At 34.3% G+C, this 26,664-nt stretch overlaps 1 protein-coding gene across 1 annotated transcript in view; it reads right to left on the bottom strand.

The window, feature by feature from the left end:
* Positions 1-26,664, bottom strand: part of LOC145683451 (uncharacterized) — a 354,212-nt gene that overhangs the window by 40,597 nt on the left and 286,951 nt on the right. Inside the window, exon 5 of the mRNA XM_081754787.1 lies at positions 2,549-2,651. Within this exon, the coding sequence (XP_081610913.1) occupies positions 2,549-2,651 (103 nt within the window). The remainder of the gene's footprint in view (positions 1-2,548; positions 2,652-26,664) is intronic.

Below are 26,664 nucleotides of genomic sequence, written 5' to 3'. Positions count from 1 at the left end.
TAATTGATTTGCAGGTAGGGCTATTGTTAATAGTTTCAAAACTCAGAGCAAGGCTTTGTGTTTACTTAAAAAAATGACCTACTACATATACCGCATAATCTATCTCTATATTATTTGATACGCATATATGTATAGTCATTTGAAGTAAGTTAACTTGTTTATAATCCCTCATTTGAGTTAATTATAAGATTATTTAAGCCCCCTGACTATTATCTACTCAACGGCGCCTCTGGTGTCCGTATATTTTTTCTGGTATTGTGCTGTTTACTGTGAGTACAAGTATCCAAAGATTCCCTTTTGTCATTTCGTCAGGCAGCGTTTCTCCTCACTCCTGCACAAAAACATATTTTACGATTTGTTCTTTAAACAGTTGGGGGCAACTTCATGCTGCTGTTCTAGCTACTCTACCAGGCGTAATTAATCTTGGAGAGGCGTTAGTTGGGTTGCCTATGTCGCGAACTTAGTACATCAAGAATTTCTGTGGCCCACTGTACGATAACTAGTGACAAGAAGTGCGAAACTTGATATCTCCTAGCCAGTTCCAGTGGGAACTTTTAATAACAGTGGCATCAGAGATGTTCAAATATCAGTTACAAGCACTCATCACATAGTATCGGATGTTAGTGTGTGTATGGTAGTCATGTTAACCGAAGGAAAGCAGCCCATCCCATATGGAAAAGGACATGTGTTTCACGATTCTTCCTTGGGTAACTGTTTAATGCTTATTCCCTCAGACCTCACCTCGATATAACTGTCTATTTTTCGCAGCAGTCTTAGTGTTCATCAAGTGATACAATCACAATATCGTACTTATGTTTGAAACTTATGTGAAATACTTTTAAATGCACATTCTCAGAGGAAGTCAGTCTGCTACTGAACAATTTTATTAAAAAGGACTCTTCTGGTTATTTTCTTAACCGGCTAGGGTTTTGTTTTATCTTGCATGTGCTTCATATTTGCCAACAAAGCCATGCACTTTCCAACTATTACTACATGCAAGCAGATGACGGGTATCATCATTATAAACATGATGCAGAAAGGACTCATAACATCACACCTCCAGGAAGACAGGTGAGGATTATTGAAGATTGGATCTAAAAGTTACTGCCTGTCCCTATGTAGTAACACCTGCACCTCTCTCCTACTTTGTTTGGACTTTCTTAAATTACCTTCTCTCTGAGGTTCCTCCTTCATTTAGTTTGCGTGGTCTCTAGGAGTAATTAACTACGTTCCTTTTACTTGCGTGGGAATAAGGAAGCTCTTGAACGGAACTTCTTAGCTTGCTCACGCTCTCAGTTTTTATTTCCCTTGATTTGCCTGAGTCTTGGGATTCTCCATTAGCCAATAAGCCACTAAAAAATATCATTTTGTTTTCAAGACCACACTTATAGAGTTATATATTGATGTTATAACAGAACTTTTAATAAACTGTTGTGGGAGTTGGGCTAATCCCGTTTTATTGCTCTACCAAATCTTACTGAGTAGAGTATTTTTATAGTATAAACATTGAGAAATGCATTACAGGGCAAGAGGTTATTCTAAAGTCTATCTATGCGTTTTAGCTTCTGAAATTACACTGTATATAAATCCATCTCTGTACTAAGAAAACATCTTCCACCTAAAATTGATCTTGACATTATACCTACCAAGATTACATACATTTTTCTATATACCGAGAATCAAAATTATTTACGATAATTGATTTAAATGTTCCTAAAGTTATATATACAGTATATATGGATAGATTTTAAAAAGAGACTGTAATACGGGAGAACACTCAAGGAAAGCCTAAAAGAGGAACTTTCAAGTGGAGTCCAGTGGTGAATGTTAGGTATGTACGTTTTGAAATATGTGTTTATGGCATACATAGTTTACATTAATAACTTGAGTTGTTCTTAAATCTCTGGTTCTCAATTTTGTTTCTTCTCCACACCAATCTACAGATATGACAGTTTTAATAATCATACTCCTCAGTTACATATTCCTGTGTTTTGTCAATTAATTTGACTAGTTTTCTATGAGGTCATTTGTCTATTTGCCTTCGAAAATTTTATAAATAATTACATTTAGGTATCCTTCATTGGTTTTCTATGATGTTTTCTGTAAATTTGTATTACTATGAAAACTAATTAAATTATTACTTTTAGTTATTTCTTACTAGTTTTCTGTGGTTTCTTTCGTCCATTTGTATTGCGTTAGAAAATTTAGTAAGTTTTTACTTTAGTTTTCTCTTGTTAACTTTTTATGATGTCTTTTGTCCACTTGCATTGTTTCCTAAAATTTTGTTGAAACAATTCTACTGTGCAAAAATGTTATGAAATAATATCCAACAAAAATACTCTTTTTTTTTTTTAATAGACATCTCTAGTTTTGTTTTGTTCATACACCATAGCGAATTTATCAAATTTGAATAGGTACTGTTTTCGGTCACGTAGTATATATTCTTTCAACAGGAAAATTCTGCTCAATTTGATGGAACTCAAATATATGGGGGTAAGTTTATGATAGAGGATAGTACATGCATTACCGAATTCAATTAAATTCAAACCTGCATTCTGTTTCTGATTTCTCACGTGGTCCTATGGTTCCTGCTGCGTAATACAGGGCTTTGGTTCCATATATTCCTACACAAGGTACAGAAGCTGCAAACTCTGAAAGAAGAAAGTCAATAATTTGTTATAAAGCATCACATATATTTTGTAATCAAGGAAAAGAAATAAATTTCAATATAGAAAGCTCTTAAAAATAGAAACATAATTACACAACAAATCTTTACCACTATAAATGAATCGAGCTTTTAGTGAATTATAGAGAACAACGATGAACCTAAGTTTAGATTTGCATGACTGATAAATTTCTTCTAATTTAGTCCAGTTTCTAAAAAAGATTTTCTAGACATATCCAACTAAAAAGTATTTCATCACTGTGTACTTACGTATTCGACTGAGGCATTAGCATCCCGAGTGCTGCGATTTCACCAAAGATATATATAAATGACACTACCTCAGTTTAAAAAAATCAAATCTACATGACAAATGGAAATTTGTCAAGTAGATACAAATAGTAGATACAAGTAGTAGAGTCAAAAAAAAAATACAAATTAAGGATTCTACAATATCTACAACATCATATTGGTGATGATGTAACGGGGACACAAAGTAATGCTCATACAAAGTTCTATTACATGTAATGCCATAGAAATGATATTAGGGATTTCTAATGAATAAGATAAGAGGTATATCTTTAAAACAAGGAAGAGAACGGAATAGAGAACTAAAGGGCATTTCTGGGGGGGGGGGGGTCGGTGGATAACGTGGCTTTAACCAAATACAACGGTAGCACATACGTTCCTTGTAAGTACACTACAACTTTGTCCTCAGATGTCAGAGATAGTAATAGACATGTGGAAAATCTTACAGTAAATGTATATTGAATGGTCTATGGTGAAAACAGAAGAAGATAAAAGAGGGAGGAAAAGAAAGGGTAGAAACGAAGAGATACGGGATAATAATCGAAACATAGTAAAGAAACTTAAATAGGTACAAGAGGTTCTTTATATTCCCGTTCTATCACTTGAGAATCGAGTTTGAACTTTTTATTGCAAGACACATGTTTACCAATACAACTCTGACCCGGATCCAGGTAAATGTACAAGTCGGAGTTAGTTAGGCCCAGCCCAGACGAAGTGAAATTTTAAGTTGATTGTTCTATTCGTCGTTTCTGATTATGAAGTAATCTTAACTCGCTTATTGAATCTTGCACAATGAATCAAAGTCATATTTGAGTTAGTCTAGGAAAAAAAATCAGGCGATAAGCTTATTATCCATGAATTGGGGTTCTTAAAATCTTTGAACGCAACATTTATTATCTCTAGTTCCATTCCATTGCTCCGGCTCGCCTTATAGAGCCTTTTTGTATTACTCGGAGATTAGTAACCTTCATTACCTAGGTCATGAATCATAATACTTAACCACATTTTCCAATAAAAGGATACACATAGCAAAGGTTATTAGGTTACACTAAATTTTAAGGTTCCCTACTTAAAACTAGAATTACCGTTCATTGAATTACACGTTCATACTGTATTTGACAATGTATTTATGTAAGTAAATAGGATAAACACTCCTTTAGAAAAAACTATTAACTAACTACAGTTTTATAACATTTATATCTACTGATAACAAGAAAAGAAATTAGTTACATATGGTTACACATGTATATATATTAATATACATAAAATATTAAGACATATCCATTAGTATTAAAGTTATGAAATTTAATATATCTTATTACGAAAATTGGACGCTTATAACAAGAGATCGTATCTCTTTCGCTGCAGTCTTAGAAGAAAACACAATTCACTAAGAGAGTCTATTTTCTCGTTGTTTTAAATGATATCACATGTAGAGTGTCCATGTTTTCACTTGTCAGGTGTCACCGCAAGCTGTATCTTCCTTCGAAGTATACATACTATAATAATTTATTTATCTCGTAACTAATCCATATTTTAATCATTGAAGTTAGTCTTTAAAGCTACTTAGTTTCCACAATTAGTTTCTAAACAGATTTTGTTTATTTTGTCAGTTATTTGGGTATATTGTTAAAGTGAAGGTACGTTGATAATTTCGGGAGATCAAAGTTAATTTAATACAATTTAGAGCACGATGAGTTGCGAAGATGTTTTACTATAAGCGATGCCTTAGGCGGGTTCGTCACTGAAACTTTTAAACTATATTTTTAAAATTACTCCTTACTGTTACGAAGCCAGGCACGTAGCCAAGGGGTGGGTCCGGGGGGTCCGGACCCCCCCTTCAAGACCAGAAATAAAAAAAATTAAGGAAGGACGAAACAAAAAGAAACAAGAAATAGGAAGAATCAGCGTTAAAAATAAAGATAAAAATAAAGCTAAAATAAAAATAAATTTTTATCATCGGTTCCCTGTACTATCAAACATGTTATTTCAGAAACGGTTTTCTACTGCTCCTTTAACTTCTCATTTGGAACAGACAGTAATTGACGGAATAATAAAAACAAAGAAGTTATGTGGAAAGCAAGTCCTGTTAACATTTGATTAACAGAGAAAGGAACGCAGATATAAAATATTTTACAACACATTATTGGATACGTACTTTTTTTTTAATAGTTGAGGTCATAATGAAGGGAAAATTGTTATATTTGGATGAACAGAAGAAAGAACGTAGATATTGTAATTTTTTAAAAACATATTTTTATAAATATTCTTTTATTCGAGATTTCTTCATAGTTTGTTGCTAAAATACTTACTAACATGCATGGGCGCCGATCCTGGGGGGCCGGCCCCCCAAGGGTCATGTGGGCCCCCTTGTTGTATTTATAAATATACAATATATTGGCATATTTGAATGCAATTTGTTTTAAAATCCTCATATATGCTTTTCTGCATCTGAATAGACCCCCCCAAATTTACAGAGAAATCGGCGCCCTTGCCAATATGTCCTAATTTTAAAGTCTTAACAAACCAATATATGTTGCAAGTAAAATAGTTTAAATTGATCAAGCCCCTGGTGTGATAACTACAATATTTCATATCAAGCTCCCCCTCCCATCACGAAATCCTGACTAAACGAACCAATATATGTTACCAGTAAAATAGTTTAGAATAATCGAACTCTGGTGTGATAACCACAGTATTTCATGTCTCGGACCCCCCCTATTACGAAATCCTGGCTACGTGCCCGACGAAGCAATCATGATAACTTCACTTGGATGAATGACACTATCTGATTTAGGAGATTCATTAGTCACGGAAAGGGAATAGAGATGTAGTTACATCAAAGAGTTTAGATTTCACAATGTTTTATGGATACATATAACGTGAACGATGAATCGCGATAACATGCCTCTTATAACACCCAACATACAGTTAGTAATGTGACACATAGAGGTGTTGTACACATATATAGTTCAGATTACAATCACATCACAAGGAAAAATAACACTTACAAAGGCGTTATACTCTACAAATTCACATTTTATATTTGTCGAAGTTACGAAAACTATAGCAACAGAACGTATCCATTATATCACAAACGATCGGGAAGGTAACGAAAACCTTCATTTACATAGAAACGATGTATCTTAAATTATACTACACTCTTCGTAATAAAACATACATCTATCACATATTTATATTCCAATATACATATATTTAATTATCTTATACAATTGGTAGTTAATTATCCCGTTCTCCATAATTTCAAGGTTGAGTAAACATATCACATACGAAGGAAAGAAACTTGACAAATCAAGAATAAGTAACCGCACAAAATATGTTCACATCTTAAACAACTCTTAATGATCTGGAATTCTTAATTAACAAGAGTAGCAGGCAGGTCTAACCGCGAAATATTACACACTCTGCAGAATAGTTATGAATAGATATTGCAAATATGTTTGCGATACCGAAAATTTTGAAACTCACAATACATAATGACAAAGGTTTAAACGGATTTAGCAATAATTTAATGACCCATGGAAATATAATCAGTTAGGATTCATCTCTAGTGTGGTATTGAAACAAAACTGAACGCAATGACCACGACGGTTAGTAAGGCCCTAAATGTTTTGTATTGATATGACGAGGTTAAAGAATTTGTAAAATATTTCAAATCTATTTTACTGTAGAGAAAATGAAAACATAAATAAATCATCCACAGATCAATTGTTTAGGACGACTGTAGGTCAAAACTAGCGATAATAATGCATCATTCGGCATACGACGGAGGTATATAACCCTACAAATTATAGCTCTCAACATCTCGTGCAAATCAAAACAAATATCCCGATAGTATCTCTAGGTTCAAATCTACTATATGAAATGGTTATATGAATTGTCAAATTAAACTGGGGCTAGTTACGAAAAGTAATAAAAATTAGAGAAGAAATAGGAAGACAGCTAGAAGAAGAGGACAAAAGCGTAAAGAAAAAGGTAAGATAGAAAGCTAGATAGAACATGAAATGTTGTCGAATCTAAAAAATGGGACAATCGTCGACTTCAAAGCCAAACGTATATCTTAATACACCGAAGCGGGTGTCTTAATAAATACGTGGCCTAAAATGTCTCCCCATGCACGAGAACGAGTCCGTACCCTCAATAAGAATTTGACAAAGGACAAAAACTTTATGGAATTTTTATTATCCACTATGTCTGACCAAGCTCATGGGGATTACGGCCGGATATACCGGAAGGATGGTGTGGCCTCTAAATTTAGAAATTTCTATACAACAAAAATATCCGACCGCACAGAATATCTAGGAATAATAGTTCAGATTGAGATATAGAAGAAAATAGGTTAAGAGTAAGAAAGTAAGGAATGTCCAAAACATGGATAACCAAAATTTAAAAAATAAAGTAATTTTCTAATAGCGAGTTAATATAAATCAAATCTTGCCAGTCACTACCAGTCCGCAAAACTCGTGACGTCTTGAGATGTCATTAACTTTAATTACTACATCGTTTAGAAGTAAGAAAAATGAAGATTTATGGACGAGTGACATTGGCATCCTGGTAGGGAAAAAATAAAAATTTTACTGTAGTAAACATTATGTATTATTCGCCTTCATCTTTCCTATCACCTATACAAACTGTCACTAACTTAAAATTGTATAAATTGCTCAGAAAATTAAATAATGAACGGGCACGAGTAGGGGACGAACGTTAAGGGTACAGGTCTACTTTAACTGCACAACGATTCACTAATTAGTTAGAACGTTTTGTAATTTATTTCGAGATTCACTGAAATATTTAATAAACAAACAGTATCAGTATCGCCAGGCCACGTATATTGCTCATGTATGCAAGCATTCACATATCAGATTTACTTAAGTCACTCATATGAGTAAATGCAGGGGAATTATAGAAGAGTACGAAATAGTAATCGTTCCCAGCAACACAGCGAAACTAATTTATTTCATTCGCGATGCTTCATTCCCTTTTTGAGTAATTACGATAACGCAATTAAGAACCACACATGCAACACTCCATTCTGTACGAACTTTCGATACCAGGGACACTGCTCGAACGTTCACTATTATGCACTAACATTCATGCAACTATACTAAGCACGACCCTGACCAGTGGAAAAAGAGAGAATAAACTAGACTTACATATACTATCGGGTGTCCTATTACTCGACCAAACTACATACTCATCTATAATTATTTACTTATATTCATATATTTATCTCTTAGAGGTACTTCCTTAAGACACCCAATTCTTTAAACACCCAGAACGGCGCATAGCAGTTACGTCCTATACATTTACATCTATATATGCCATTATAAATAAGTACTTCCGTACTAACAGCTATTTGTTATCTATATTCGCATATCAATTAAAAGACAAATTCTGACCAAAGCATATATTAACTAATAAATAATGGAGGTACAGTTTCAGCAAATTAACTTTGCCTTCATCAGACACATTATGAAATACAATTTCTAAGATTACAGCTTATATACTTCTTAAAATGAGAGAAGAAGACAAGTTAAGTTCAAAAGAATGAAATAGTGACAAAGAAGATAAAGGAAGAAATTGAAGATGGATTGTTAGTGTTCGTGAGAGAAGTATTGAAAAGCTTAAGTGAATGGGAAATAAGGTTTGAAGAGAAAGAGTGGGAAAGATTCTGAAGGAAAAGAAGCTTCCTGTCGTTATTCAACCCATACTAATAAATTTAAGAGCTATGCTAAATGGAAGTAAATAGGGGACTCTATTGAAATTTGCTCGTAAGATTCCACATACTATAATTACACATTTAAATGCATATCACTAAACAAAATGAAAATCTACATATCTACACTAAATATGGATATACTTTTCTAGGGAAAATTAACACCTCGTTCTTTGGCTCTAATGCGAAAGGGTGCGTTAGCAAGGACTAGATAGTCCTTGGAAGTGGAACTAAAATATTTTACACTGTGAAATATTAAATTCAGAAAATAAAAAGGATTGAGGAAGTTTCCCTTCTAAAGGAAAAGTACCTTCCTGTCGCTATTCAGCCCATACTAATAAATTTAGGAGCTATGCCAAATGGAAGTAAATAGGAGTCTCTATTTAAATTTACTCGGACATTTTAATATTTAACTAATACAAAAACCACGTATACCGCCATGTCTTGTCTTACTAAAAAAAATACTACACATAAAAACTCTCTACATGACAGGTTACTGGACCTACTGAATTGGAGGTGGAAAGGGAAAATTGATCTCCAAAAATTTAATTTTTATAGGTCACAAAACAGAAAATCAAAATTCACTGTCACCATGAACCTGTCCAAATTACTTTGTCATTCCAAACATGGCGTCTGTAATCTGGAATAATACATATGCTTGTATTTCTGACGGATTTTTTAGTAGTTCTAGACTCTTCCACGCCTCACTGTCGTTTATTTCATATTTCAAAATATTATTACCTGTCTTTTTTGAAACTTTTCTTCAAGATTTATCAAATTTCTTTCAGCTGCGATACGGAAGATGTTGACTCGACGACTGTTCTTGAAACAAAGACATCTTAGAAACGCGCCAGACCACTAAGGTTCCATCTAATTTTCAATCACGACGTAGAAACTTTGTGCGGCGACATTACAAAGCGAATAGAAAATTGTTAAAACTGGAAAAATCCAGATTTTTGCAGATTGTGGGTATCTCATCAGGCTGAAGGGGATCTTGAGAGCCCTACCAGATTTTGGATTGGTCAAAAATTCGGAAGAAATTCTATCCAAGTATTAAAATATAAATTACACTGAAATAATACTGTATGTTTTATAATTATCTAAATGAGATGCCCATACACGAAAAAAATATGAAGAAAAATAATGTACAAATGAAAGAAGTTATTTCCCGGAAACCTACATACTTAATTATTCTGAAACTTCCAAACTATTTTTATTTAAACGAAGACAAAATGTTAAACTAAAGAAACGTATACAGTAAAACTCGATTATACCTTCTATTGTTATACAGTGAGGTTCAAAATTATTGGGACAGGGACTAGGCTTTAAAAAATTTTAATACTACGTAAACTGTAACTAGAGGGTTATAAACTTATTATACTAGTTTTTGTAATGAAGACTTTTAAGAAAAGACAAATTTTCAATATCTTGTAAATCTGTTACTACCTAGGTATTCATATGATCCCTCAATCGTCTGCCTCCCCCTCAAGAAAACAGGCACAGAGTGCAAGTTTGGTCAACCGGAAATCAGACTACATCAGATGAGAAAAATGCCTCAAGGGACAGTTCCATGTAAGTACAAACAGCAATGTCCATCTACCTAATCTTTCTTGTGACCGTATTGAAGATAAAAATAATAAAAGTAGTGAAAACAAAATCAAAGCGAGAAATAAATCTTTTTCATTTTATTTTCAAAATGTGAATGGACTTAGGAGCAAACAATCTGAATTGTTTACAAGTGCACTATCAAATAATTATGATATAATTGCAACTGTTGAAAGTAGTCTGTGTGATAGTTTTTATAATTCGGAATTTTTTGATTGTAGATACACTGTATTTAGAAAAGGTAGGAATCTTGAATTGCTTGGGAAGTCAAAAGGTGGATGGGTATTACTGGCGGTACTTAAAAACATAGAATGTTTAATGTTAATTCAGATGACAATGGATTTGAATGCATTCTCACAAAACTTGTGACAAATAGTGTAACTATGTATGTTTGTGCTGTTTATATACCACCCGACTCCAATTTAATAATTTATGAAAATTTTTGTCAATTCATTGAATCCAATTGCCCAGTAGGGAGCACTATTCTTTGTATGGGAGACTTTAATCTTCCAGAGATAAATTCAAGTTTCTCCTTTTTGAGTTCATCAGGCGCCTGCAAAAGTCTTTTCAATTTTATTAATTTATTTGGTCTAAATTCGATTAACAATGTACAGAATGAGAATGGTCGCACATTGGACTTAGTAATTACTAATGTTGATGACGCTTCTATTGAAAGAGTAGAACACTTTTTGGTTTCTGAAGATAGGCATCATCCTGCGTTGGAAGGCTTATTGTACCTAAATCAACTATCAATAAGAGATAAACTGCAAAACAATTTACAAGGTTTTAACTTTAGAAAGGCAACTTTTACTAAAATGTACAATGAATTACTAAATGCTAACTGGGACCGCCTCAAAGATCTGAATGATATTAACGTGATTGTTGATAAGTTTTATGAAATTATTTATAATGCGATACATGTAAGTGTTCCCTCTAAGAAATTTTTGAACAAAAATTATCCCTGTTGGTTTACGTCCAATATTATTTAAAAAAATTAAATGTAAGTCCTATCACCATAAAAAATGGAGAAACGGATGTTTCGTTTTACAAATGGGAATTTTGCAAACTCCGGAAAGAATTGAAAACAGAAATAGCGTTAGCGTATAAATCTTTCGTTTTTGAATCGGAACACATGGCAGAGAGGGATCCTAGTCAATTCCGGAATTTAATAAAAAGTAAAAATATGCATCTTTCTATAGGCTTCCTTAAGTATAATGGTAAGGAACTGAGAAACAATAATGATATTGCAGAGGCATTTGCTAGCTATCTTAATTCGGTTTATAGTAATGGCAGAGCGCATTATGATACAAATAGATTCATGCCTGATAGGACAGCTTACGAAACATTAGATATGTTTTCCTTAAATAAAATCGCTCTAGAGGATGTTGAGGAAGTCATAAGAATGTTGAAACCCAAAAGATCGTGAGGATCGGATGGTATACCACCGTACATTCTTAAGGGTTGTATAGACATTCTTAAGCATCCTCTACATACAATTATAAATATGTCATTAAAAACAAGCGTGTTTCCGGACAAGTGGAAAGAAGCCATAGTTTATCCTAACCCTAAATCTTGTGATGCGAAGAATATACAGAATTTTAGGTCCATTTCTATTTTATCAGCATTTGGCAAGGTGTTTGAGCAAGTGATATTCAAGAGGATAATGGGTCATGTAAAACCCATCATGTCAGTATATCAGCATGGCTTCTTAAAATATAAATCAACATCCACTAATTTAGCCATTATTACAGATTTTATTGCAAATGAATTGGATAGAGGGGATCAAGTGGATGTGATCTATACTGACTTTTCGAAAGCCTTTGATTTGGTAGACCATGATGTACTGTTGCAAAAACTAACGACTTTTAATTTCTCTATGCAAGCAAAAAGTTTTTTCGCATCCTATTTGCAAAATCGTCAACAGGCCGTCATGTACAAAGGATATGTATCTAAACAATTCACATCCTTATCTGGAGTCCCTCAAGGTTCAAATCTTGGTCCACTCTTATTTCTATTAGTGATAAATGACCTACCAGATTATATTCATTATTCTAACACTCTTCTATTCGCCGATGACCTTAAAATATTCTCCAAAATTAATTCGCTTAAAGACTGTGCAAAACTGCAAATAGACTTATGTAATATTAAGAACTGGTGTGACAATAACAAGTTTAAGTTGAACATAAATAAATGCAAAACTCTTTCCTTTACCTGCAAAGAAAACACCATTAAATATAACTATTCTATTGAAGGAACTGTTTTAGAGAATCTACTTTGATTAAAGATCTAGGAGTGTTATTTGATCCTAAATTAAGTTTTACTCATCATATTGAAACAATTCTTAATAATTCATACAGAAATCTTGGCTTTGTTATGAGAATAGGTAAGGAGTTTCAAAACGATGCTACGTTAATGAAACTCTACTTTTGTTTTGTGAGATCGCAATTAGAATATGCGACTCTGTCTTGGTCACCAAAAACATAAAAACACAAAAACACAAAAACACATAGATATGATTGAAAGAATACAATCAAAATTCTTGAGATTAGCTGCTTATAGGAAAACTGGCATGTATCCAAAATACGAGTCGTATCCAGAAATAGTACAAAACTTCAATAGGAACACGTTGAAACAACGGACAGAACATACGGATCTTTTATTTTTACACAAATTACTACATGGTAAAATTGACTATCCCAATCTTACTTCGAAGGTTCAATTTACATGTCCCATCAGGTAAAACCCGCATAGGAAATAGCAGTACATTTTACTGCAGAAAGGCAAGAAGAAATATCCTCGCTAAGTCTCCTATATGGAGAATGAGTGCTTCCTACAATGCAATTGAAAGGATAACTTCTATAGATGTTTTTGGAATGTCGGAGATAGTATGCAAGAATAGCCTTAAAAATATGTTATAATGAAAATATATAAATGTATAACCGTGTTCAAATATATATATATATATATATATATATATATATATATATATATATATATATATATATATATATATATATAAGGGTAAATGTATTTGTAATAAATGAATGAGATATAACATGTGTTCTTTATAGAATTACTCACTACAGAATTTAAATATTCAATATAATTTTACTCTATTACTGCTCATTTGAGTTTTACCACATGATGATCATACAAATATTCATTAAAGAACAATTGTTTTATGTTTTCCCTCTTCCCACTTCCATTTCTCCTTTTGTGAACGTATCCATAATTTGAATATTTGTAATACTGTAGCGTCCTTGGTCAGTAACAATAAACAATTAACTGAAAGTTGTAATATTTACATAGATGAATATTTATGATAAATATTTGTAATACGTAATAATCTTTCATAGTTCCACTAAACATCAAAAATTTACTTTAGATTGGTAACCTGTAGCCCAAGAATTTTAGGCGAAAAAAGTCGAATCGACCTAACAAATTAGACGAAGATAGAGACTTGGTAAATTTCTTTATTAGTTCAGACTAATGAAAATATTAAAAGTCCTCTAGATCCCAACTTTTGTTCCGGCCGCCATCTTGAAAAAATGGCGGACAAATTTATGGTTTTTGGAGAATTATTTGAAAACCGTTACAGATATCAAAAAATTCCAAGAAGCGAAGACATTCTTTATGGAAAAACAAAAATTTTTATATATAACCTTTTTCTGTATGATAAAAAATAAAAATTACGCAGGATTGAAAATCACCGATTTTGAATGTTTAGACAGGTCCAGAACTGAAAGCTTTTGGCTATTACGATCTAATTTGTACTATTTACTTTTCTGGTGTATTTTAATCAACATAATCCAAAAATCAATGTTACCACTAGAAAAATAGGGGAGAGTGCCCGCCATCTTGAATTCAAAATGGCGGTCATTAAAAAATTTTGAAAAAATTCTTAATGGCCAAAGGTAGTCGATATGGGTATCAAATTAGAGGACTTTTATTGCAGAATATAAGTAGATACATTAGAGTTCGCCAGGACATCATATTTGGCCGCTATTTGAATCAAAGAGGATGGATTTGTGAAAATCAACAATATTCAGTATTATAAAGATCGACAATATAATTGTGAAATTAAAAGAAGTTTCACGGATAAACGCATATCTGTACAATAAGTACTCTAACCCCATTCAGATGTACGCTATTTTGAATTAGATATTAAGCAACGGTGAAAACAAGCAGAACATCATTAGTATTCAATGGTAAGTCATTAAGATGTAAAAATAATTAATTTCAGTTGAGAAATACATGTGTAATTCAGAAAACTATAAATCAATTTAAGTGCTGATATTTTTGAATTCAATATGACGTATGTTGTGACTTTGAATGTAAATATGAGTAATTCTTTATAATTAAAAGCAATATTAAAAATCACATATTCATTTGAATTAAAAAAAAATGTTTTTAACAGCATATGTAATCAACATTTGTGTTCAATTATAAAGAATTATTTGGCCTCATGTCATTTAGTCCTTGAATTTGGATAAAATTTGGGTTGTTAATGGTTCTCTTTGGCTTTCACTATATTATTTAGTAAATTTCAGTGTCAATTACGTACTCTGTCTCATCAAATTCATTGCTATCACAAGCACCACTGGCTCGTCCTCAGGTTCAGGTTTCTGCACAAACAATTCGTTCGAAGTTAGTTGAGGTCCATCATACCAGAGAGGTTTCCATGTTCCACTCCTTTTCCATCAATTTTCCTCAGGATTTAATTCCGATATTATTGGTTCCGTTGATCTTTTCCAGATATACTCAGTTAAGTTGACTCTCTTTAACACTCATTGGGTCTGGAGGAAGAGTCTGCGTTGTCCTGTTTCGCTTTTGGTTTTCGTACAGTCGGATTCGAGTTTTGACGTAGTCTTCATCATTTTCCCACAGTAACAAACTTTCTGGATATTCTTTTTCAATTGACTGTACTTCGGGTGTAAGATGAGGCTCTTTTCCAAATTCATTTAAACTTGCTCCAATTCTGTTTTGTGAACTAACTTTTTGATTACTACAATTTTCGAAACTTTAAATAGAAATAATGTCACATCAGAGACAGTAATAGCATGCACAGACAGGATAGATTCAGGCGAATGAGGCCTTGAAAAGGAGCAGATCTTCAGATATTAGCATGTCAGCATCTTCGTAAGTTCATAAAGACTAAAGTCCAGGAGTCCTCACCATCTATCACAACTACTGGATACGGCAGTTTTTTTCGAATTGAAGTCTTTTTCCAAAATCCTACCAAGAATTTTGTAACATCAGCTTTGTTCTCGGTACTTTGAAGAAAATCTCTCCAGTTTTTTCTTTGAGGCATGGGTTTTACAGCTGGCAGTATATATATACTCGTTTCCATCTTTTCTTCTTCTTCTTCTTCTTCTTCTTCTTGCGCAATTTTTTGATTTCCTTGTGGTATACATCAAAACAATATGGACAGCAACAGCTGAGAGTGAGTCTGGTGGAAAACATAAGGTAAGTACTGCCAGGCCATTCAGCCCAAGTTTGTTTTTCGGCTGGACAGTGTTAATGGTTGCCATACCACCAGTCAGCATGTGGCATTCTCTGGAGCACAATTTTCCTCAGCTTTTTCTTCCTGAATCAAGAAATTTCGAAGCTTAGCTGTATCATCAGTTTGCATGCTGCATCTGGATCAGCAATTGGTAGTGGTGTGAAAATGCTTCCTCTTTGTATGAATTCAAAGACTTCTTTGTCTTCCTTGATTACTTCCACAGCTTTTATTGTCTTCTTCTTCTTTTCAAATCCAATCATATGATTGTTAAGCTAGAAGAGTCCCAAAAAATCTACTTGATTGCACTTCAATCTCATTTATAAAGGTTTTCAGCTGTATTTTACCTTCGCTATGAGATCGCAAAAAATCTTATACTAATTTTGGTTGCACTTCAAATCCTGTACATATATTCTAAGCTGTACCTTTAAAAACATTCTTATATTGACTTAGCTCACGGAGTAGACAGGACAAGTGTTTTTTATTTAGCTTAGAGGAGTTAAGGTTTCTTCTGAATGCACAGGTTTAGTGCAACTCATAGTTCTTTCTTGCAGAGATTTTCTTAATTTTGCTAATGAGTGTGCGTTTATTACAAAATCATTGGCAGCTTCAACATATGTACTATAGCTGTCTCTGTGAGGTCCACCTCTTACTTTTACTTCTCTATTTATTGTAATCTCTATGATATGATCACAGTGTGTAGCTGGAAATGAGTCTCCTGTAAGACTGACAGAAAAAACATCTAGCACTATATCTCGGTATGGCTTTCTTGTTTTAAGATCTCCATGTTGACATAAGAAATTGTCAAATATCTTGAAAGAAGATGTCATTGAGCGTGTAGATGAAGTTCAGTATCCTGCTCGCGAGCTGCTTGTATAATAGCTAGAAACTTACTTTCACACAACACGTAGTCTGTAACCCATTGATTAGAAGTACTGCATTCATCCTTTTCAGTAATGGCAGAGCAGAGTTTTTTAAATTCCAAGTCATAAATGATGTTTTGTAGGTTTCCTGGGGATGGGTCAATCTTAAACTTCTTCTTAAAAAAAATAAAATATATGAATTTCCCCGGGGTATTATGAAGTTATTAAAAATCAAAATCATATAAATGAAACAAGTTGGATAACAAATTGCATATATAATAGCTTCATAAAACTACTTATTTATGTAATTACACTCAGTTCGTAAGTTTCCGTTATTCAAAATTCAAAATGACCGGACATGTGAATGGGTTTTAAGTATTTTAATGCACAAATATGTGTTTATCTGTGAAACCTCCTTTAATTTAACAATTATATTGTCGATCTTCATAATACTTTCTGAATGAAATCCGCCAACTTTGATTCAAAATTGTGGCCACACAGAAGGTTTTGGAGATCTCTAATGCACTTACTTATGTTCTCCAATAAAAGTCCTTTAATTTGATACCCATATCGACTACCTTTGGATATTTTTTTTTACAATTTTTTTAATATCCGCCATTTTGAATTCAAGATGGCGGTCACTCTCCCCCAATTTCTCTAGTGGTAATATTGATTTTCGGATTGTTCCCTGACACTGTACGCACATCGCTAAGCATAACAATTCTCAGTCTGTGAGCACTAAGTATACACACTGGCATCTTTGTGTAAGTAACAGAACATAATTTCAGGACTTCCAAATGCTTACAACACAGGGCTCTTTTTCCATAAGGCGGATTGACAGATTTTGGTCTGGAATTTCAACGGACATGTGCATTGAACGGATTTTAATGCGAACCTTTAAGGCTATTGGTGAATTTACTCATGGTCGAAGAATCACAGATTCTACTCTTCAGAGATGGGTTTCATTAACTTCAGCCTGTACTGAAATAACTAAAGACTTAACAGATTTAATTGGAATTAATGTAACAAGTATCCATCGTGAAGCAGAATTGGGGAAATCTAGTCAGTTAAGAGATTCCAAAGACTTTCTGATATTTATGGGCTGGTTACGAGAACATAACCCATTAGATCATCCACAGGACATATGGTGAATCTTTCAAATGGGCTTGTAGCAGACTCATCAATTACATGCGATAAGGCACTGGAGATTGGGACGAGCACAATGAAAGCACTTGCAGGGAGTAACCTTCGAGATGTTGGTAGGCAACGGAAGAACAAGATAGTCCTTTATTGAAACTGACATTAGGTACAAAAAAAGTAAGTTATGAGCTTGTTCTATTGAAATCCCTACCAGAACTCTTCCACAGAATGGTATGTCTGGAAAAAAGCAAAACACAACGGAAAGCATACTTTGAGTATGAAATTGACAAGCAAGCCTGCATCATTATTAGATTTATCGCTGTTACGAAAAAGCAACAAATCTTCCATTGTTAACCCTTTTCATGCACAAAGTGAGACCAAAACTTTACCACGCAATTCCTTCTATGTTTCGATGGAGGGAATCTATAAAGGTAACCAAGAAATTTCTGTCGCTTTTTTACCCACTACCTTCGAACATCGATATGTCACCTAAGACCTACCTGGAAGATCAAAAACAGTCCCCATCAGCATCGACGACCTTCTGACAATGTTCTGGTAGGTCATGGATTCCATCCAGGTAGAACTTGGGCTGTTGAAAAAGGTATCAAGTGCAATTTGCACCTCTATTAAAGATTAGAACTGGCGTGCTCTAAGATGATTGTCCAAGGAATAGAACAGGAGATAATCGGAAGGAACAATGTCCGGGGAGTATGGCGGATGCAATAGTGTTTCCCATCCAAGGCGTAGAATGGTGTTCCGGGTCATCGCAACCATGTAGGGCTTAGCGTTCTTCTGTAATAGGAGGACCCATTTGCGATTCAAAACTGCTTTCTCCAGAGTTTTGGGGTTTCCTTGAACACGGCTCAAATGCCGACAGTACACAGTTGCATTGGTGCTCTGACCAGCTGGTAGCAGTTTTCGATGCAGGATGCTGCGAGCAGTCCACCAAACACACAGGAGAACCTTCTTCTGATTCAGTGCTGATTTCAGCTGTTTTGGAACCGGTTCATGGGATACTAACCAATGACGGCGGCACCTTGGAGCTTCGTACAGAACCCTTCTCTCATTATATGCCCAGAAATGGCTCCTTCATCAGACGAGACAGCAAAGAAACACAGCTGTCTGTTCTCGCTGCCTTCTGACCCGGAGTCAAATCATGCTGGACACATCGACCCAACTTGTACTTCTTCCCAATTTGATGAAGGTGCTGCCGAATGGTTTCTTCACTCACATTGAATTTTAGCCCCATTTCCTCATATGTCTGACCACTGTTTGCCTCAATTGCTGCCTGAAGTTCTTCATTTTGTACATGTGCTGGTCTTCCGGCACGTGTGCGTCTTCGAGTGTTTCATCACCGTCCTTAAACTTAAACCACTGTTGCACTGTCCACGTAGTTACGACACCGTCACTGAGCATGGCATATCTTCCGAACGGTGCAGCAGCGTTTGACCCCAGTTTGAACCAGTGCAGCATACACACCCTTATGACGCTCTGTGAAGGTACCATGTTCATTCTGTCCTTACGCAAGTTCACGGTGTAACTGAACTGCCACAACCAGATAGTATGTTGGATATAATCACACCAACAACTGACCTTCGCGTTATCTCCTTTCAGGTTGCGAGGGCTAATTGTACACAGACCTCCACAAAAAGCGATAGAACTTTCTTGGTTACTTTTACACATTGTGTGGTTTGGCCAAAAACAGCTACGTTTGGTGAAATATTTTACTTGTATGTAACATATATTGAGCGTCATTATGGTAAAGGATGCACCTTAGTGTTTGATGGCCATCCAGATAAAGAAATGACAAAAAGGGCAGAACAAGAACAAAGAGGAGCTAAACGATCTTTTCGAGACATCATTTTTGATTCACATACACCAACAGTATTTCACAGACATATTTTCTTGCAAACAGAAACAACAAACGAGTTCTCATTCATTTCCTGATGCATGCCGTGAAATCCAAAGCCTACACTGTTCTACAGGCGGATAGTGATGCAGATACTCTCATTGTTAGGACTGCCCTGAATCAAGTCCATAGTAAAAAGACAGCAGTTGTTGGACAAGATACAGACCCACTTGTCCTTTTAACTTCTTTAGCGCCTGAAGATTTTGAAGAGGTACGGTTTCTCAAGGCAGGAAAATAAAACAGCATATCAAGTACTATCTTTAACATCTCAATATAGAAGAGATGCCATGGCTGGGTGCGACACAACATCAGTTATATATAATAAAGCTAAAGTTGGTGGACTCAGATTTCTTCAGAAGCATGAAGAATTAAGATAAGCGATGAAAATATTCGACGAAGGGAATGTCAAGAAAGAAGCTATCAAAGCTACTGGAGAAAAGTTTTTATTAAAATTTTATGGATCGAAATCAAATACACTAGTCGAGTTGCGATACTTCAGGTACAATCGTACATTAGCAAAAAATAAGCTAGATACATATTTTCAACTGGCATGGCTTCCTCTAATCAACACAGTTGCAGAGCAACATTCCTGCAGAGAATTCTAACAGGTTCAGGAATGGTTGGGGAACTGTTTGGAAACGATCGATTGGTATTGGAAAATGATAAGAGGATCACTCAGACGCATCCCTCTTACAAAGGAAGCAGCTCCATTAAAACTCTTCAACCTCATTTCGTGCAAGTGCAAGGTTTATAGGATGTACAGAAAGATGCGAGTGTGTACACTCTTGTCAGGATTGTTGTTCTCAGCAATATGTGGACAGTGTCAGGGAAAAAATTGTGAGAATTCATCACTGAAAATGTTATTTGATACCTCTGAGGATTAAATTACCCTGGTAAGAAAAACATACAGTATTTTATAATAATAACAATTCTACTATAAAAAATCTATTTGAATTTTGCATATCTTCAATAACTTTCAAAATTGGTCACCTTCAATCTTCTTAATCTTTTTTTCTTTATTTTTGAGTTGAGTTGATTTTGAGTTTAACGTCCCGTTCAGCAGCGAGGCTATATGAGACGTGGACCTACTGATTAACGTGGAATCCGAACCACATGAGCTCCGGCCGGGAATCCCCGGGCCTCCCACGCCAAAGGCGCGTATGCTAACCGCTTAGCCACGGAGGAGCTCTTCTTTATTTTTCATCGTACAGACTGTTCAGATAGTATATATTTAGAAAGTATGGAATACTTAAAATCGGACAAAATATTGAGCTGTAAAAATGGTTTAGCATTCGACAACTCCGCGCTGAATTTTAGATGTTTCTTTCGGTAGAAATGAAAATGCTACTCAGGTCTGTGTTTAAGTTCGTGATCTTTATAGACAAGATAGTTGTAAAAAGTGAGAACCAAAAGATTGCCTATTTGCTTCCGTTTTAAAAATTTTCAACTCCAAGACATTTCCCAAAGAAGGCTACAAATCACATGAACTAGCAAAACTAGAGCAAGATTGTTATATTAAGAAAAATGACAATGCCAATGACCTAAACAAATCTCTGCAAAGAGTGTTAAATTATTTGGAGAAACTTGGCTGCGAAACGAAGGCTAAGTTATTCTCTGATGATCATGTTAAGTCGTCAAAACCGTTACATGCATTTTAGTTTTAATAAGTAAGTGTATATACTCTGAACAGAAGTGTTAATTATTCCTTTAGTGAGTTTCAGAATCATGAGAGATAAACCAACATTTTTGTGCAGTTTCTAACAACTTTCAGTGGACTTACTATTTTCGCTATTACATTCATATAAATGTAAACAATATTGTGTTAAATTATTTTATAATTCTTAAGTACATACTTAGAGTAGTGAGTTCAATTGTGCCGTTAGTGTTTGTACCTGTAAGTACTTGAGTTTGATAGGTTGCGCTTTTTTACTTTTTTGAAATTTACTGTTGAAATACAGTTCAAAAAGAATTTTGCAATTCACACGACTTCAATATACGATGGTTCAAGGTAGTTAAGCATAATAATGTGCCTTTCTCACTACAAAAATACTTTAATATTCGAAATGTAGTTTTATTACTGTGAACAAATCTTGCATCTTTTTAAAAAAAGAAAAACCTCTTGCATGATTCATCAAATATTTAACATTTCACATATGAAAAAAAAAACAATACAACTCAAAGCTTTCTCCACTCTAAACTATTAAGTGCTGACCTAAATGACAGTATTAGTCACAATAGACAATGATTTATTTTTTATAAGTGTAGTCTAAGATTTTTTATTATGAATCGTTATGTTTGTCTAGTGCCTTAAATGCCAGATTATTACTAATTGAATGATTCAAGTGGCTATCGATCCCCTGATGATTCTCAGTTAGCGCAAATAAATGTACGCTTCTGTTGAGAGTGTTCCAAAAATAATAGAAGAAAGTATATGAATCTCTATGTTAAGTTTAGAACAAGCGATTCCAACTCAGAAAAAAAATCATTATCAGAGGGATATTGACAACATACGTTTAATGCTCGCAGTAGTTACAATGTATTATTAGTGTGAATAAGCTCAGAGTGAATAATATATCTATGACTCATGATTGGTACAGTAAGGGACACTTCTGGATGGTATACTTTTGCCGTAAATTTGAACACAGACCTCCACAAAAAAGACAATATCTCGAAAAAGATAAACAAATTTGTGATGTCTTTAATGCATCATTCAGTCTTCTTCATCATTCTGTTCATTAACTGGTTGAATGTTTATACTCGCTTGGACAACTGCACATTGGAGTGCACAAGAAACCACGATTTTTACATTTGCATTTCAAACTTACACGCTCAAGTTTCTAACAGCTACACGGGGTAATATCTAAACAAGCATTGGGAATATCTTCGAGTGTTTTCTAAACTGGCTTAAGAATTTGGTCCTCCAAGTTCCATCCGAAGTCTTCTGGCCTTGCTAGATCAATCTCACACTTATCAGCATTTCCCAAATTGTTGTTTGTAATGAGATCTCTTTATGTGTTGTTTCAGAGCATCACTAGTTGGAGGTAATTTCTCCAGCCTGCATTTTCCTAAAAGTAGGAAGCTAGCTTCATCATAGATCTTTGCATCAACCTTGAAGAGCTTTGTCAGAAACAGTTATGCAGATTCAATAGCGCTTGCTGATAAAGAAATCTGTCCTAAGGAAAATAAAAAGTCACAGTTTTCTGACATGAGTAAGGAGACAGCTCTTGATCTTTGATGATACAACTGGGTATGACGTTATGTCGCATCCAAGTGGAGCGTGATATTCTGTTAGACCCTACTTCTCAGATAACTGGTGGCAAAAGTGGTGAACCGGAATAAACCTTCTTGTCTTTGAAATCCCGCCATCATGTAAAATTTTTTACAAGAAATTCTGTCATAATAGTGTGTCAATAGCAGGAATATATCGATGTTTCTACTCATCACAACAATTATTTCTCAATTGTGATTCACAACATGAGGTATCATTCTAGAATCTGCTTCTTCATGCTTACCTTCAAGATTTTGAACATCGATCTCGAAGTTTGACTTAACAGTTTCCTGGTCTTTGAAACTATCGGAAACAGCAACAAAGACTTCTGAAGGTGGTAATTCCAGCAATGCATTACCTACTTATGTTCTACTTACTCAGAGAACTGTGACCTTTTATTTTCCCTAGGACAGCTTCCTTTATCAGCAAGCGTTATTGAATCTGCAGAACTGTTTTTCACAAAACTCCTCAAGGTTAATGTGAAGACCTGTGATGGAGCTAGGCTCCTTTACTTTTAGAAAAATGCAGCCTTGAGAGATTACCTCCAACTAGTGATGCTGTAAAATAACATATAAAGAGATCCAATTACCAAAGAACAATTTGGGAAATGATGATAAGTGTGAGATCTATCTACCAAGACCAGAAGACTCCGGATGGTACTTTTAGGACCAAATTCTGAGACCAGTTTTGAAAACATTCGAAGATATTACCAAGATATTCCAAAAATCAAAACCCTGGAGCCAGCACTTCTGAATTGCAAAGAGGTCCTCCTGTTACAGGACAACACTAAGCCCTACGTGGCTAGGATGACCCGAGACACCCGGGAAACATTATTGCATCCACCATACTGCTCGGACATTGCACCGTCCGATTGTCAGCTATTCCATTCCTTGGACAATCGCATTAGAGGACGCCAGTTCAAATCCCTAGTAGAAGTGCAAAATGCATTTGATGCTTTCTTCGCTTCACGGCCCACCAAGTTCTATCGCGATGGAATCCATGGCCTTCTAGAACATGGCAGAAGGTAGTAGATGTTGATGGGGACTATTTTTGATCTTCCAGGTACGTCTTAGGAGACATATCGATGTTCGAATGTGGTGGGTAAAAAACGACAGAACTTTCTTGGTTACCTTTATATAAGAGTAGCATAATATTTTTGAGAACTAATTCTAGTAATCAAATAATTTGTTCTCTTGTGTAGATATTTCTTAAGTATATAGTTTCCTCCTGTTACGTTTCTTATTATAGATTTATAGTATTATAGCAACTGTACACAATTTTAATAACTGGCAAGTTCTTCTTCTGTAAATAAGATTTAACAGTTTAAAAACAGAGCATTTATAAAATGTGTTAGGTATATCTTATTTTTTCCTTTCCTTCTAACAGTTTAGATATTCCCATGTTTAGATATTCCCATGTGTAGTTGTCAGAAGTTGAGTATGTAAGTTTGAAATGCAAATGTGAGAATTGCCGTTTCTTATGCACTCTAATGTGTAGTTGTCCGAGCGAGTGTAAAAATTCAATATCAGTTAATGAACAGAGTGATGAAGTAGACTGAATGATGCATTAAAGACATCACAAATTTCTTTATCTTTTTAGGAAATAAGAGGCATAACATTATTGAGAACTAATTCTAAAAATCAAATATTTTTTTCTCTTGTGTAGAGATTTCCTAAGCATATATTTTCCTTCTATTACGTTTCTTATTATAGATTTATTGTATTATACCAACTGTACATAATTTTAATAATAGGCAAGTTCTTCCGTAAATAAGATTTAATAGTTTAAACGTTAAAAAACGTGGATGGCAAATTGTTCATGATACTCTCTTAAAAGCAATTTTGAAATCTGGTTTCTGCTCTATTTCGCTCAGTACCAATGTAGTACATAAATCGAAGGACTTGTAGCAAAAACAACTCTTGTTAAAACAAGTTTTTTTCCCATAAAAATTTATAGAAAACTGCATGTTTGTGCATGTTTTAGAAAGTATCAGAGACACGTATAAAGAAATAGATTTGCAGAGTTTATCATACTGTGTACTACAGAAAGCTCTCTATCCATTCTTCAAAGAAATTTTGTGTTTTGACAAGATTTATTTTCTGAAAAGCCCCTCAACTGATATTAAAACTGGATATTTTTAATTAGATTATGGAGGAACTTAGTCATTAGGATTATAGACTTGCAGGCAGACAAGATTATATATGTATATATTAATCATCAGGAAATATCTAGCGTTTGTGGGAAGGTAACATTTGGGCCACGCCGTGATCAGTTTCGCACACGACAGAATAAAGTCGCTTATAACTCAGACACTATTAGTCTTACACTAATATAAGTAGACATTTTTTGAAAGAGCATAAAATGACAAAAAAAAAAAAACTTTTGAGAAAACATTTTTTCGGAATTCCATCTTGTAAAGAATCTGTGGCTAAAAAACTGACGTCACGCGCAACCAAAACTGAGTAAAAATGGAAATAAGAAGAAAACCGTTATATTTAGCTCAAAAATGGACTAGGATTAAATTATAGAAGACAATCAGGCGAACAAAATGAAGAAAGTTTGGATGTTCTAGCTCCAATGGTTACGGAGTTATAGTGAATAATAGGAACGGCTAAAATGTCTACTTTCTCCGTGAGGTGTTTTTTCACGTGAGGTGTTTTTTCTGGCATCTGGCATTCTTGTGATCAGTGATGGGTATATATTCAAAAATATCGGATGCCAAGTTGTTACATGATTTGCCCTTAAACTCAAAAAAGAGAGCACTTTTGTCAAGTTGATGCCTAGACTATAAGCTAATAGTTTGTACACCATAAATTTCAAAATAGTTGTCTTTGTGATAATTCGAAGATCCGTACCAAAATATGATATGTTGCAGTGTTTATTGTACCGAAATGTTCAGTCAAAGGCTCGTCCTAGGCAGTGGTAGTTCTTGGATGGCCTAATGAAACCTCCGAGAGATGTTTTGCAAGGCTTTTGAAAAACAATTGTCTGTGAAACAATTTCAGTTGAAAATTCCAACTGGGTTTGATCCTCCCACGATGATAGTCTAACTCACGACATTATCAAGATGCTTTCTTGCACATTGTTCTGCAAGTGATATTATAAGAATGGCAGCAATACGTATAAGAATATGTTCTATGTGACTTTTTGATTAACACTGATTGCGTGTTAAAAATGGGCTCGTTAGATAATGAGTTTCAATGTGTGTCAAGTGACACTCTCGAAAACAATGTGTAGTAGTCTATGTCTTTCTTATAGTTAAACTAAAAGCATTTTCGACTTTATAGAACAACAGTTTGTATGCAATTTATCATATGTAGTAAGTTTTGGCTGCAGGGAAGCAAACTGGTTCACACTGTTTTTTCATGAATTTTGTAAATTAGACCACGAGAAACATGAATTTGAAGGAATTTTGACGATTCGAATTTCGGAACTCGAGATATTCGAATTTGAAGTCACCAGGGAGGCAAACAGGTTCACACTGCTTTATTTATTTATTTATTTATTTGTTTATTTATTTATTTTTGTGATTATCGTAAATTACACTACGAGGAATATTGATTTCAACGCTCTTTGTCGATAAGACTTTTAAAGTTGAATACGTTTCAATTTGAAATTTAATATGACATAATGGAGATGATTTTCAACATAATATTTAAAAGAAGTTCTTT

This window comes from Thermobia domestica, chromosome 4 (assembly GCF_964235325.1).
Source record: "Thermobia domestica chromosome 4, izTheDome1.hap1.1, whole genome shotgun sequence".
Classification (NCBI taxonomy): Eukaryota; Metazoa; Arthropoda; class Insecta; order Zygentoma; family Lepismatidae; genus Thermobia; species Thermobia domestica.
This window is presented reverse-complemented; position numbering and strand designations above follow the sequence as displayed.